The 15,388-nt window shown below is 45.7% G+C and overlaps 1 protein-coding gene across 5 annotated transcripts in view; it reads left to right on the top strand.

The window, feature by feature from the left end:
• TBC1D30 (TBC1 domain family member 30) overlaps nt 1-13,874 on the top strand; it is a 66,305-nt gene extending 52,431 nt beyond the window's left edge. For 3 of the 5 annotated variants that reach the window (XM_081130732.1, XM_081130734.1, XM_081130736.1), the window contains 4 exons: nt 3,180-3,292; nt 4,248-4,387; nt 7,276-7,482; nt 10,348-13,874. In XM_081130732.1, the coding sequence (XP_080986858.1) occupies nt 3,180-3,292; nt 4,248-4,387; nt 7,276-7,482; nt 10,348-11,129 (1,242 nt within the window). In that variant the 3' untranslated portion in view covers nt 11,130-13,874. The remainder of the gene's footprint in view (nt 1-3,179; nt 3,293-4,247; nt 4,388-7,275; nt 7,483-10,347) is intronic. The other 2 variants (XM_081130733.1, XM_081130735.1) reach the window with 1 other exon arrangement.
• Nucleotides 13,875-15,388: the final 1,514 nt, after the last annotated feature.

The following is a 15,388-nucleotide window of genomic DNA, read 5'->3' as shown; positions in this document are numbered from 1 at the left end:
TGTTAGAAGAAAAGATTTGGGGAATGCCAATGACATAGCAGCCATGGATTTCAGAACGACTTTTGACAACATCTCTCATGAATTCTCTGAGGGCAATATAGAGAAAAGTGAGTTAGATGTAATTATTAGAAGGGCTCATAGATACTTGGAAAAACCGAAGCTAAAGTGCTAGGTGATCATTGACTGTTTCCTGGGGCAGATCTCATGTGCCACAGGCGGGATCTGCCCTTGGACTGTGGACTGTTTTCCATCGGTGAGTGGGTGGAAATGACAAGGACATGGATGCTTGTTCAATAGAAAGATAATATTTGATTAATTAGCGCTGTCAAAAATGGAAACCGTCTGCCCTGCACAACAGCGTGTGCTGGAAGTGTTAGGCAGCGTCTTTGTGACCATCTGTGGGAGATGCTGAGAGGGAACTCCTGCTTGGGAGGGAGATGGAACCAAATTATGTTTCAATTCTTTCCTGACCCTAAGATTCTGTTAGTGTAGCACATTCTGGCTTTAAGATGGTGAGTAGAATTTCTTTCTTGGAATTGGTTGTAAATCCCTGACTCACAGATTTGGGAACCTGGACCTACTCAGGTACCCTGAGCACTGTGGTGCTGTGCCAGGGAAGCCTGTGGTCATGGGATCATCTTGCCTTCAGACACGTGAGACCTTCACGTGAGCGAGTGAATATATGCACAGAAGGACTGTAAGCTTTTTTCAGGCATGCTGACTTCATCTTTGAGGAACTAACTAAAAGCAGACAATAGAGAAAGGAAGACCAAAGTTAGAAAATGAAAGCTCAGTGGAACCAATTTTCTTCTCTGTTGGTAGGATGTCCTTCGCTGACTGGTCTCTGAAGGAGCTTGCTAACAACCCAGGCCATCTACCCTGAGGCAGGATGGGGCGAAGTAGGGGCAGAATGTATTTTCCATTCCTTTCTTGTAAACTCCCTTCATGAGGCTAGATAAGGAATTCTGATAATTTTATAAAACCGACAAAAATAAAGCACAGTGTGAACCTTCAGCTAAGAACTCTCTTCAGTGACATATCTCGCTTCATTTGGAAGAAATTTTGACATTTCTAGCATTAATGATTTCATCTTTTAAGCTTGAATCCAAATGGCATGGGTTTCTCAAATATCTGAGGCAAGTTTCTAAATTGTTAAGGAAAGAAGGTCCTGTGAGTGAAGAGGGGTGGGCTCACTCTTGGCCAGCGGTGGGACCACACTTGGTATGTGGTGGTCAGAGGCTGGTGCTGCTCGACTGAGGCCTATGTGGAGGCGCCGTGCTCTGGACCTAAAGTTGGGGTGCTGAGGAGAGGACTTCACATATATCCATTTCCCTCGAAGGGTACATGGAGCTAAGACAGGTCACGGAGCAAGGAGGAAGGAATTCTGCATTGGCAATAAGGCAGCTTCTTGGGTGATGAGCTGTTGGCAACCTTGTGGGATCAAATGATGAGAGAATTCACTCTGATCATGTTAGAATGAAATTATATGAAGTCTTTCAGGCGTGTAGAAATGTATTAAAAATAATATAACAAAACTCACATACCCATCACCTAACTTAGGAAATAAAACATCAACACATTTGAACACCCCGGATGCTGCTCTCTGATCTCACCACCCCCTCTTCTTTCCTCCCCTCCTCTCCCCTCTCTCCTTTTCAAGGTAATCACAATCCCAACTTTCACACCTTTCCTTTTTCAGGTGAGGAAAATAAGGCCCAGAGAGGTTGGGAACTGGCCAATCTCAGACTAGTGGGAACCACAAAATACCTTCTGTTTCTCTCCATGGCGACAGTTCACTGTTAGTAAATTTGTACTGCATCTCAGCCTTTGGGATATAATCAAATATATAGTGTATAAAATGGCTTAGAGATGACTTTGGGGTCCCTATAAGCTGTGTAGCTTTGCATAATAAGAATGGAGAATCGAGGGGAAGGAATTTTAGCTAACACTTTCTTGTGTAGAATCTTGGGGTGGTACAGTGGGATATAAGTGGCTCCCTTATAGGGGACAGTCAGACATACAGGCTGCTTAGAATCAGATTACAGTGTCCTGTCACAGTGGTGGCTCTGAGCTATAAAGTAAAACAGCAGCACAATTGGGCCCCTTCCAGAGCCCTCCTTTCCTACCCATGCAAATAGTAGATGTCTCCTCTAAGCCTTCAGAGAAACTGTCCTGCTGAAATGGAAAATACCCCTTTAAAATATTTCCTTAGAGAATATCAGTATATTTGAAAAGCTTCCTGGGAGGAATAAAAGTTAGTGTGATTAACATCTGTTTTCTGGTGAATAAGAACCTTAAGGATTGAAGAAATAATATAATTAAAATTTGGAGCAGTTAAATTTTAAAAAGTTAAGAGAGCAAATAAGAGTACCTTCTTCCTGCTGATAGAATGACATAATTTTGAAATTCTGGATGAAGCACCAGTGTTTTTCCCATTTTTATTTATAGATTTTTAACAGTCTGCTTTACACTGTCACTTAAAAAAAAACAGCTAGCAATTTTCACCTAGCGCTCATTCACAGATATTTGAAAAGGTGGTGTTTTGGGAGAAAGCATGCAGTCGATCACAAGATCTTCTACTAATTTTATCCAGCAGGCTGATGCTTTGAAAAACAAGCACTACGTATGAAGGACATCAGTGGGTTTCTTATTAAAGACGTAAGGGAGCTGCCCTGGCAGGTGGCTCAGCTGGTTGGAACATTGTCCTGTGCATGGAAAGGTTGCGGGTTCGATCCCCGTGGGGGTGTGCACAGGACGCCATCAGTTGATGTTTCTCTGTCACATCGATGTTTCTCTCTTTCTCTCTCTCGTCCTCTCTCTCTAAAAATCAATAAATATGTCCTCAGCTGAGGATTAAAAAAAAAACCCAAAAAACTAAAGGAGCTGTGGCTTTCTGAACTCACCCATCCTGAACGGAGCGGAAGGCAGGCCGACCGCCCCAGTGGCCCGCCCTTGCTCCCGGCTGGAGGGCGCAGCCCCCGGTGGATCTGACAGCTCCCTGCCGTGTGTATCAGTATTCTTTTGTCTTTCTCTAAATCGGATATTGAAGTAGGATCTTTCCACTCTCTGTGGAAGAAGCAGTATCTACCTTTTCACACTCAAATCCTAATGCCGCTCTAAGGTTGATAGTTATTTAGGAGCTGCGTTTCAGGCCTGGCGTCTTTGCTTTTGTTTTTCAGACCGTTTACTCCATGGCTCCATTCCCTTTCCCACAGCTGGCAGAGCTGAGGGAGAAGTACACGTACAACATTACACCCTTCCCAGCTGCAGTGAAACCTGCCTCCGTGTCGGGGTAAGGGCTCTCTGTTTTTATGGTAAAAGACTGAATACCGTAATTTGTTACGGTAACTTAATAGTTGTTAAGCCCTAGAAATATATTAAAAGTAGTTTGGTACTTAAAATCTGAATTTTTTAAAGTTTTGATTTAAAGTCAAGAGAGTGATTTTTTTTAAAAGTGTACTTTCCAAGGATCATTAGAATATAAACCGAAGGGACACTTATCAACCCCACAACTTATTTAAAAATATCAAATATTTAAAATCTCAGTAATTAAAATAATGTAGAACTGATGCATGGAAGACAGATGAGCTAATTTAAAATACTGCAAAGACCAGAAATTGACAAAAATAAACAGGAATACAGTCTATGAAAACTTGGCACATCAAACCAGTAGTGAAAAGGTATATTATTTAGTAAATGGTGCTGGGCCAATGAGACCTACTGTGGAAAGAAAGTAAGTTAGAGTCTTCCTTCACATCGGACAGCAGGATACATTCCATATAGATGAGAGAGTTAAATGGGGAAAAATGAAATAATAATACATTAGCAGAAAAAAATGTGGAAGACTGTCATTAGTTCTTTGGAATTGGGAAGGCCTTAATAACTGACTCAAAATAAAAAATAAAAAACAATAAAGGGAAAAAATAATTTTCTGTATGACTAAAACCAAAACAGAACAAACTACAACCTCCATAAACAGACACAAAAATATTCATGGAAAAATATTTGTAACTGATATCTCTCATAAATAAAGTTCCTAGAAATTAATACAAAATGACCACCCAACTGAAAAATGATGAAAGGATGGGACTAGGTAGTTTACATAAAAGTCAGCATCACTTGTACTAAGAGAAATTTAGCATATAACTAGATTAAGATTCTGTTATTTTACCTGTCAGATTAACAAAAATTCAAAAGGTTGATGTGCATGCTCTTTGAATTTTTTTTTTTTTTTTATGTTTTCCAAGACGACATGGTAAGATCAGAGACAGTGATGAAGAGAATGACCCTGATGACGAAGATGCCATTGCTAATGCCGTGGGGTGCCTTGGACCTTTCAGTGGGCTCCTGGCACCCGAACTGCAGAAGTACCAAAAGCAAATTAAAGGTAAGAAGGTGGCTCTCTATTTAGATTATCACGATGTGTTGGTTCGCTATAGCACAGGTGTTATTATTGTATCCTATAAATGCCATTGTTTCCTGAACTGGTTACCCCTGTTGAAGGTCTTTATTAAAAGTGTCTTCTCTGTTACTTTATCATTTAGTGGGATCTCTCTGTGTTATGTGTTGCATGCATAATATAGATTTCTTCTTTTTTTATGGTGACTTTGCCCTGCACTCATCTGATTCAAGTTGGTATGCTCAGTTCCTTAGCATAGAGCCTGGAATATAATAGATACTTAGTACATTCTATTTGAGTTTAATTGAATTCATTAGAGACAGGCTTCTTCTCTTCCACTGTAGAAATACCCTCTGAATCTAAAACATTATGGTGGCCTCTACTTGAATTTGAGAGACAAGAAACTCATATCTCATAAGACATTCTGTTAGATTCCTCCACTTAGCCCATGGTTTCTAGTTGCAAAGAGATCACTCCATCTACCCATTCTATTAATAGTTTATCTCTTCAGAACAAAACAGAGTGAGTCTACTCCCCCTTTGACTGTACGGCTCTTCAGGTCTTCGAGGACACAGCCGTCATGTCCCCGAACGCTTTCTCCACGGCTCAAGTTCAGAATTCCTTTTAAGCATTTCTCATAAGAGATGACTCTCAGAACTTCCATAGTGTTCTATAAATTCACTGCCAACGGTCCTGCAGTTTGGCAGTGCCCCTTTTAAAATGCGGTGCTCTGAGCTGATGAAGGCCGTGCTGTGTTTGTTTTTCATTTGTGCAGAATAGACTTCCTGTGGTCCAGACATGGTTGATAACCCTTTCAAAGCAGTTCATGGTTCTCACTCCGTTCCTTCCCATCCCAAGTGGCAGCTCTTCCTTTAGGGTATTTAATTCCACATCTTCTAGTTTGAAGACCCTTCTCCTTGCCAAAAGGGGACAGAAACAAGACAGATAATCAAACACCTTTGCATTGTCATCTGCTAACTTTATACCACCTTCTCAAAGTTGGGGGGCCACCTTCTCATGTAGTGCTGGTTTTGAGTAATTTCCCTAAGCCTTAGCTTGTTTTTAAGTTTTAGCCTGTTTCATAGTTTGGGTTCCTTGGTGTATGTACTTTCCTCTCATCTTTTTAAAAAGTGTTTAAAAATGTAAACCCAACAAGAGCCCCATTGATTTCGTAATGCCTTCCACCCTCTCCTGTTGCTTGGATGTCAGCTTTTGGTTCCTAGCCATGGGATCAATATGGATTTTAACTCTAAAATTTTAAAATCGGCATTTCCGAAGCCTGGGTCTGTGTTCCATTCCCCCACCCCCACCCCTGCCCCCCGTTTTTCTTTCTGCGCAGGTCTGTGCCCCAGGATGACATGGTCACGTTCTCCCATTTCATCATCAGTCTTTTTGTGGGTTTTACTTAAGTTCAGATGTGCAGGTCCCCTTTTAATTTCCTTCTCTTTTGCACAAGTGTTTTCAGTGAAAAAAGAAAGTAAACTTATCAGACGTTTAGCTTTCTGTCAGTGGATATTAAAGTAGTCAAAGTCCCTATTCGGTCCCCAGGCCAGTTTTGCATATTGTGCTTGAGAAGCTCGGTCTATCCTCCTTGGCTGGTGTAGCCTGTGAGCATGCTTTCCCACAGTACTTGTTTCTCTCTTGGATGTAATCTCAATTTTATTTAAGGGACAAATCTGTGAGTGTAGGTGTCACAGGAACAGAAACCACACCAGACATAACACACATAGTGTGTGGTCAGGAAATGGCTGTTAAACAAATAAAAACATGCATTTCTAGTAGTAGAGTGATTCGAAGTCTTGATAGTTTCACAGAATGTGTTGCTTTTTGTATAACTTAAAAACTCACTTTACAAAAAAATCCTCACCCAAGGATATTTTATTGATATGAAAGAGAGAGAAAGAGACATTGATGTGAGAGTCAAACATCAATCAGTTGCCTCTTGCACACACCCAGATCAGGAATCAAACCTGCAACCTTTCAGTGTATGGGATGACACTCCAACCAACCGAGCCACACTGACCAGGGCTAAAAACTCACTTTAAAATATATATAATTTTTTCTTTATTGATTTCAGAAACAGGAAGGGAGAGGGAGAGAGAGAGAGAGAGAGAAACATCAATAATGAGAGAGTCATTGATTGGCTGCCTTGTGCACGCCCCCTACTGGGGATGGAGCTCACAACCCGGACATGTGCCCTGACTGGGAATTGAACTGTGATCTCCTGATCCTAGATCAATACTCAACCACTGAGCCATACCGGCTGGGCAAAACTCACTTTTAAAGACTGATTAAATGCTATAAACTACCAATCACTTATAAATTCTCACACATTGGAGCTATATTTTTTAAGGGCATTTTAGAAAATAACTGAAGGCCCTGGCTGGCTGGATAGCTCAGTTGTTTGGAGTGTCGTCCTGACACACCAAGGTTGCAGGTTTGGTCCTGGGTCAGGGCACATACAAGAATTAACCAATGAATGCATTAATAAGTGGAGCAACAAATCGATGTTTCTCTCTCTCTTTCTCTCAGATCAATAAAAAAAAAAGTATACAAAAACAGTAACTGTGGTTTTTATCTGGAAACAGTTGATCTTGTGTCTATATAATGAACAAAATGGTAATAAAAATCAATGAACCCACACAGCTCATTTCACAGCCACAGTTAGGCTAATAAGAAAATACAGAAGTATTTTCAGGACCAAATTAAAACACACACTAGACAAATTCTACTGTAAATTGTGTGTGTGTGTGTGGGGGGGGTGGTTAGAATTTCCTGGAGGTTATGATGCTACTTAGAGTTACCGTGTAATCAGTCCCTCGTTCGTTCTGTTCTCCACTGACACCATCTCCTTGTCTCCCTTCCCTCGAGCACAGAACCCAGTGAAGAGCAGAGCCTGAGATCTAATAACATTGCGGAGCTGAGTCCAGGAGCAATCAATTCCTGTCGAAGCGAATACCACGCCGCTTTCAACAGTATGATGATGGAGCGCATGACCACGGACATCCACGCTCTGAAGCGGCAGTATTCCCGGATTAAAAGGAGGCAGCAGCAGCAGGTCCACCAGGTGTATATCAGAGCAGGTAATGGGACCCTTTCAGTCCGTTTCAGCTCCATGGCAGCCTGTGAGAGAGGGAACACACATTCCTAGGTTGTCCTCGGAATGACCGCTCCCTGTAGCTTATCGGCCTTTAAAGAAGAAAAAGACCATGGGTTCTTCTTAAGTCCCAAGGACCAGGCGATTGATGGTGTTGAACACATCTTTCCTCTGTGCTTGTGGAGAAGGGTTTACAAATGATTACAATGTTGCAAAGCCAAGCAATCCTTGCACTTGAGACACTTTGGAGCTGTTGACTCTGAAATTTCCAGGCATTTGAAAATAGAATTTAGCAATCTGTGCACTAGGAAGTTAGTTATCCACTGGTCATTTAGGAGGTAATATAACAGATGTTGTGATCCGAGAAAAAGGAAAAGGCCACCCGTGAGCCTCGCTGATGGGTGAGCCGTGTCCTGGGCCTCTGCCGAGATGAACACAATTGTAATGCAGGTGGAAATCTTTTTTTCCAAGGATTGTTAAGCTTCTTTTCTTTTTCTTTTTAATTTCAAAAATCCCAGGGAACAGTCTGCTTTGTTGTTTAATATATGCTGATTTTGGAATCGGTTTGTCTTGTTCTAAGTGAAATTCTAATGATATCCGTCCGGAATTTACCAGTATATAAATCTGACATGTTTTTAAGAAGCTGGTGAGCATGTGACTGATCTTGCACCAAAAACTGAATTTACCTTCCACTTCTCAGGGAGGGTGGGTGACTTCTTGAAGATTCGTACTTTATCCTGAATCATAAAGAAAGCAATCACAAAGGAAACTAACAACTGCAGCACTGCAATTTTCAGAGCATTGGTACATGCATGTCCTCATTTGGTCCTTTAAGCAAATCTGTGAGGAAGGCAAGGGCAGGCATTCTCTTCTTCTTTTAAAAGATGAGGAAGCGGTGGTTCAGGAAGGCATAGCCATTGTCCAGGGTTATAGAGCTGTTGTGAGCGGTCCGGCCGGGGCTGGAATCCTGTTTTCTATAGACCTTTTTCAACAGGACTGTATAAATCTCTGGGTGAGACAGTGAACCATCCCCACTGGGTGCCGACTCAGCCCACCGCCTGTTCTCTCTTCAGGGGTCTGCACACTATGGTCTGTAGGCCAAACCCTGCTTGCTGCCTGTTTTTATAAATAAAGTTTTATTGGAATACAGGCATGACCATTGTTTACATATTGTCTATGACTGATTTTACACCACAGAGGTTAAAATATGTATAATCTGGCCCTTTACAGTAAGAGTTTGCCAACCCCCACTCTCAATCATAGTTTATTTGGCTCTTTTTAGAGAGAGATTGTTGCTCAAAGGACAGCTCTAGAGCATTGCTTCTCACACTCTCCTGTGCATAGGAGTCACCTTGGGATCTGTTAACATGAAGAGTGTTTCAGTAGGTCTGAGGGGGGCTGAGGTTATGCATTTACCAACAGCTGTTAGGTGATGCCAGTGCTGCTGGGTGGGGCTCACACACTGAGTCGAAGGTTTTAGAGGAGATGGCATAGGATAGGATTAGCAGTACCAGCTCCCTGGGTTACGGAGGGCAGGAAGGTGAGGTCTTTCAGACCTGATCGCTTCTGTTTTCATGGAGAAATTGGAGGAAAGGTTGTTTTCTTGGGAGTAAGTTGGGGGGTTGGGTGGGAGCTTAAAGAGTAATGAAGACTTGGATAGGCCATAGAAAGGAATGGGGGAGCGAAAGAAAAAGATCGATCAGCAGCCTTGAGCACCTGACAAAACAGGGAGTTATGAATTCAAAGGGCTGTCAGTCCACATGGCCGTGTGGTTTTTCCCTTTGCAGCCTTGGCAGCCCCGTGTTCGAAAAGAGAGAATGTGGATTGTGGGTCCAGGGCTGGGGTTTTCCAGGCGTGTGTGACAAAGGGAGAGGGATGCCTGGAACGTGTGGTGACTGGCGAGGCAGCGGTCCAGGCGGTCAGCCATGCGTCTGTCAGAGGAGGGATGTCAGTGGCCAGAGACAGACAAGAAGTTGTCTCTCGCACCAGGTAGAGTTCACATGAGAGGCCGAGAGCTGGAAGAGCCCAAGAGAAGAATATCAGAGTTGAGTACGTCCCATGTCAGGTGGACCTGGCTGGTAAGGTTTAGGCTGTGACCAGAGGTAGACGACAGCGGTCGAGGCGTGTGGGAGGATCAGCCAGGTGGCGTGGACGTCAGAGGGAAGGTTGTTCACGCAGAGAGAGTGGAACCTTCTCCCTGCTCCTCCTACTTGCTGCTGCGCCGTCTCGGGCCACATGTGTTTAAGCTTCATCGGAACAGGGGCCCAGTGATGGCCACAGGAGGGGGACGGTAATACTATCAGCAGTGCCCTCCAGCAGAACAAAGCTTTTGATGGTTTTCCAGTTCTCATTGAGGACACAGTGGTTTTCCACACCCAGGACCAGACGTCAGATCCCTGTGATTTCGCTGCATTTTTTTTACCAGCTCTTCATCCTGCTGACTGTCTTCATAATACGCAATGCGTTTGTTTCCTGCCTCTCAGAAGCCAGCTGCTGATAGTCTGTGTGGTCATAGTGTTTGGTTTATTATTCTAAAAAAAATCCTCAAAATTTCCCAGATAGAAGATCTCTGAGGTTGGTTCTCAGAGACAAAAGCTCCCTGCCCCAAAATCATTAGGGCTCTCCTTAGTCACGAGGGATCCGAGTCTCTGCCCCCCTTTGAAGAGGAGGGACTCGGCACCCCACGCTCTCGGTTTGAATTCCGTTTCTGCTGCCTTCAGTCACATGTCTCTGCCAGCCCCCGGGGAATACCTGGGAAGGGGTCCGGGGGCAGCCTCTGCGTGCCTCCTGTCACCTGAGGGACGTGTTTCTTTGTGGTACATTTCACAGAGCCTTTCAATGTTTCTTTCAGACAAAGGACCGGTGACCAGCATCCTCCCATCTCAGGTAAACAACTCTCCAGTTATAAACCACCTTCTTTTAGGGAAGAAGATGAAAGTGTCCGACAGAGCTACCAAGAGCGCCGTCATTCACATCCCCGGGCACACGGGAGGCACATCGTCTCCTGTCCCCTACGAAGACCTCAGGACGAAGCTCAACTCTCCGTGGCGAACTCACATTCGAGTCCACAGAAAGAACACGACGAGGACCAAGAGTCAGCTGGGCTGCGGGGACACCGTCGGGCTCATAGAAGAACAGAATGAGGGCTGCAGGGCTGACCACCCAGGGGCAGCGGACGCATTTTCCCCCAGGGGGGCGGGGACAGCCCGAGGAGAAGGTGTCAGCGCTGAAGGCCGCAGGGGGAGGACGGTCGAAGGCCAGTCTCCGGAGCCCGAGTTTGGAGATGCCGACGTCTCTATGGTCCAGGTGAAGTTAGAAGCCTTGGAACTGAACCAAAGGGACTCTGCTGCCGACACCGAGCCCCAGGGGCACCTGCCCTGCCAGCGGCACGTCCCGGAGCAGCCCGAGGCGCCTGGAGAGAACAAAGCCACCGGCAGACCTCCCCAGGGCAGCCACCCCAAAACTCCCGTCTTCAGCCCCTTTCCCAGCGTCAAGCCGCTGCGGAAGTCCGCCACTGCCAGGAATCTGGGGCTCTATGGTCCTACCGAGAGAACCCCGACTGTGCACTTTCCTCACATGAGCAGGAGCTTCAGCAAATCTGGCGGAGGAAATAGTAGCACGAAGAAGCGATGATTCCCAGAAACGTCGTATCGAGATTCACCTTTTCACGGCGGTACAAGGGTTCCAGCTAAATGCCACCAAAAGAATTTCAGCTGTCCCGGGAACATGAGTGGACAGGCTCGGAGACAGGCCGCATCCGTAAAAACGGAAACCGGAAGATTCATCATGGGAACTAGATGAGGGATGTTTCCCATCCACGGGTAATTGATACCGTGGGTTCTTGTGGTGAAATAAATATTGTGGTTTTAAAATGTGAAGTTTTTCCAGTTTTTCATTGTCAGCTGTTTCAAAAAGACTATGTATCTAGACTGTTAGCCCTTCTTTTCCTATTCTGAGGGCCTTGGGGTTCCCAAACCTTCCAGTCCTTTGGGTGTTATTGGTACTCGCGCATGCACCACTTGCCTGCTAGGACAGAAACTGTACAAAGTAAGTTTCTTAGTTGCAAAAAAACTTCCCGATTTTCCTCTTCATCCCCCATTGGGGGAATGTTTGCGCGTGTGAGTTTTCCTTCAGTGGTTTCTTTCAGCCGGTCTCAAATTGTTTTTTTATTCTTATGCTCAAGTGTAGGAGGAAAATCTCGATAGCCTTTCCCTCACTTCCTATTTCTACCTGCAAAACAAAGAAAGCTCTTCTCCGTTGAAATTTAGGTCACTCACTCGCTTGAAGATCTTATGCGGAGAACACCAGTGGGATATGCACTCGGCAACTGCCCGAACAGCTTGCTAATTCCACTAAGCTTTCCCCAAGGTTCGTTTTCTCCTCTTGAGCGTTTTGGTCCTCGGTGGTGGGATGGCGTATGGGCCCCACGTGCAGCTTGTCCTGCCCCCCCCCCCCCTCGAACCACCAGCTCTCCACGGCAGATGGAGCCAGGCTCAGCTCAGAAGCCAGAACATAGCACCTGCAACTCCGTTACTTGAATTTTGTGCTTCTTTTGATTGGAATACTCTGAATACTTTGTTACTTGAACACTGCCTTTCTCTGGAGAAGGCCTCTGTGCTTTCTAGCACTGTCTCCCCCACTCCTCCCCCTGTCTCAGCAGGTCAGAGACAGACCTGTTATTGCCACTATGCAGATGGGAACTGAGCCACAGAGAGGTGAAGTAGCACTTCAGATACTCTAGGTAAATACTGCCGGCACTCAGCGCGACTTAGCCACATTTCCTCCTGCAATAGGCGGGTTTCATGCTCTTTGCACACAGATGCATTGGCTACAAAGTTTCTACAAACCATGACTGGGAAGCCATGCGCTGCACTCCCTCCTGACTCCAAGGGCCTTTCTCCAGCTCTTTGCAGTCCTGTGGTGGGCTCACAAAACCAGCTCGACCCTTTTTACCTGAACAGATAGTGCATTTTAAAAACTGCTACATGCAGCTGTCATTTGGCTAAACTGAAGGCTCACTCCTCAATCCCCTTCTCTCACCATCACAAGAATAGACAGCATCTTTATCCTGCCTGTGGACCGAGGCCATGTTTGCAGGCATAGTACTGATGCAGCCAATATTCATCTGAGCTGATTGGATTGCTAATTCTGAAACCAAAGCTATAGTTTTAGACAGGGCTTTTACTAAGAGAGGTGTACATTTTTATAGTAAAATTGAGAATGTGGTTGTGTGGGCTTTTTTGAACAGGAAACACAGGAATGATAGATATAGCGAGAAAAAGCCATTTTATTCCTTTTGCAGTATTTTTACCCCCAAAGGAACTGAAGATGGAAGACATGACTAGTAAGACATTGCAGTGTTGCTTGAATTCTGTGCCACCTGAAGTCAGCATGTAGCTTCTTAAAAAGCAGCCAAGCCCACAGCCTGTGTCTTGGGGAGGGTGTAGGTGGAAGATTGGGCTGACTTTGCAAACCACCCGGGGACGGAGACCCGCTGCATTTCCCAAAGTCAAGCAAATGACACGATTTCCTTCCACCTGCTGAACTTTGCAGATAGGAATGATTCCACCTTGAATTCTTTTCTCCTTCTCCACCCCAATGAGTCAGAACAGCCTTGTTTCCCTTGAGGGATGTCTGACTTGTACAGAGAATTACTCTTTTCTCTGTTGAGTCAGCTCCCTGCTCCCTGAGGGTCTGGGCCTGGGAAGGCAAAGGTGATGGTGTCGAGGCCGCGGATGGCAGCCCTGAGGATCAGCATGCTGTCCCCCATTGTCTCAGTGTCAGCAGCACACACCAGTCTGAGAAAGGGATGGGTGAGACGGCACACCGTGTGGGATCAGTATTTTTTGAATGAATGGATAATCGTCTTTTGAGGTTAAAAAAAAAAAAAGACCTTGTCAGAATTTTAGAAACCAACAGATTCCCTGTTAAAGCACTCTCTGTACCAGTAATGTGCATGCACTGTACCGTGTAATTGCTTTCAATTATGAACCAGCCAACGCAGAAGCCTCGCCGACTTTAGAACATAAAGAAATCTGCAGTGGCCTCTGCCGCACAGCTCGGGCACGGACCAGCGTGGACTCCTTCTCTTGCCCACGTGTCGGACACTGGATGCAAGCACCCAAAGCACTCACCGAGCACTGGTTTCTTTATCTTTAGAGATGCCTGTACCTGTCGTCGGCACTAACACCAGGAGCCACTCCTTCCGATGTCTCTGCACCTCAGTCTCTCACAGACGCCTCCAGACGATCCTAACTGGGTTTGTCATGTCGACCTAGGGCTGTACCTGTTTAGAACATTCTATTCCTTTTTGTCTCTTGCTGTTCTGAAGAACCATGTTGATTACAAAGATACGTACATAAAGATCCTCCTTGCTGTAGCCGTGGTGGGGTTTTCTGTCTGAGCGCGCGCACAGCACATGGCTGTGAGGTCCCCCTTCCTCTTCTCTCCTCCCTTCCACGCTCCCCCACCTTGGCCAGGGGGACAGCCCAGTGAGCTCCCTCACCCCCAGTCTCATCTCTGGGTTGCACGGTGGCCTGTGGTCTGCCAAGAACTTGGCCGAAGAGCGGTTTCCTGAATATGAGTGAGCGAGGGGATCTCTGGAGAGCATGTGTATGTGCGCGTATAAAATTAACCTTAAGGTTTTCCTTTGATAACGTTGAACAATAAGAGTGCAACGTAGCCGTCGAGGCTGTGGGTCCGAGATGAAAGGAGAGCTGCGACCCAGTCCTTGCACGGCGGCTGCCTCCACCCACCATGGAGCCAGTGTTGGAAGCAGATGGGCCGCCTAGTTAGGAAAGTGACACCTGTTTTAAGAGAATGAGGAAAACAGCACAGGGAGTCCTCCACGTTCTGGTCTGGGTGTTCCCTGTGTGTGTGTGTGTGTGTGTGTGTGTGTGTGTGTGCGCGCGCACGCGTGCACCAACACCTGTGAAGGGGATACCGAGCACACTAGTTTAAGCTGTTCCTCCAGGAATTGCTCTCATACAGCATCATTTCGTGGCCAGTAATCCGTCATGTGTTTGTGCCGGGATCCACAGAGCGAGTACCTGTCGTCACACCTGTCGTTGCTGCGTGCAGATGGCCCTGGAGCGAGCGAGCATCCTAACGCCTACATCACTGCGCACGGCCTTAGGTATTGCCATAGGGTGTGTTCGTAGAGACGGGGTTGCAGGGTCAGGAAGTATGTGCTCTTTTAAGACTTACCTAGGTTGCCACATTGCCATCCTTAAAGGTGGGGCTTACCAGGCAGGCTGTGAGCGAGGATGCCTGCTTCTCTGCCTCCGGGAGGGGCAGCAAGTTTCTTTCCTGGGACCTCCGAGAGAGAAGCAGTGATAATAGGCAGTCATATCTCACGCCTCGCTTTTAAGGGAACCATTATTAGATAAGATGTTCCCTGAGATTCCTGGTAGGTATCTTTTATCAGGTTAAGGGAATTACCTTTTATTATTTGCTTGCTAAGAGGTTTTTGTTTTTTTAATCCACAGGCATTGAACTTTATCACATGATCTCTAGTTGCATTCTTTGAGAAGGAAGTAGTACTCGAGACTTGGTGTCTTGAACTTGAGAAAATAACCGTCACCAGGTTTCCTCAAAGAGTAGGAACTATTTTTAGAGTTGGAAGTGATAGCAGTAAAAGTTTTATGTGCAAATTTTCGTCGCAGTATTAACTTTGCTACTGGAACTTTGGGAGCAGGGTGGGGGAAATGGCTGGGTGAGTTCTGGCTCACCCACGGGGTGGAAGTGCGACGGCCCGTGAGCGATTGGCCCGTTGAAACCGTGCTTATGTTACACGAGGCGGTTCAGATGAACCGGCGAGGTCTGGGGTCAGAGTCACCGGGGGCAGCTGTGGACGGGAACCCTTGCTGGGCGGTTCTCCCACAGAGCAGCCT

The sequence above is a fragment of the Miniopterus schreibersii genome, assembly GCF_964146895.1.
Source record: "Miniopterus schreibersii genome assembly, chromosome: 2".
Lineage (NCBI taxonomy): Eukaryota > Metazoa > Chordata > Mammalia > Chiroptera > Miniopteridae > Miniopterus > Miniopterus schreibersii.
Note: the sequence above shows the minus strand (reverse complement) of the source record. Positions and strands in the feature narration are given on the sequence as shown.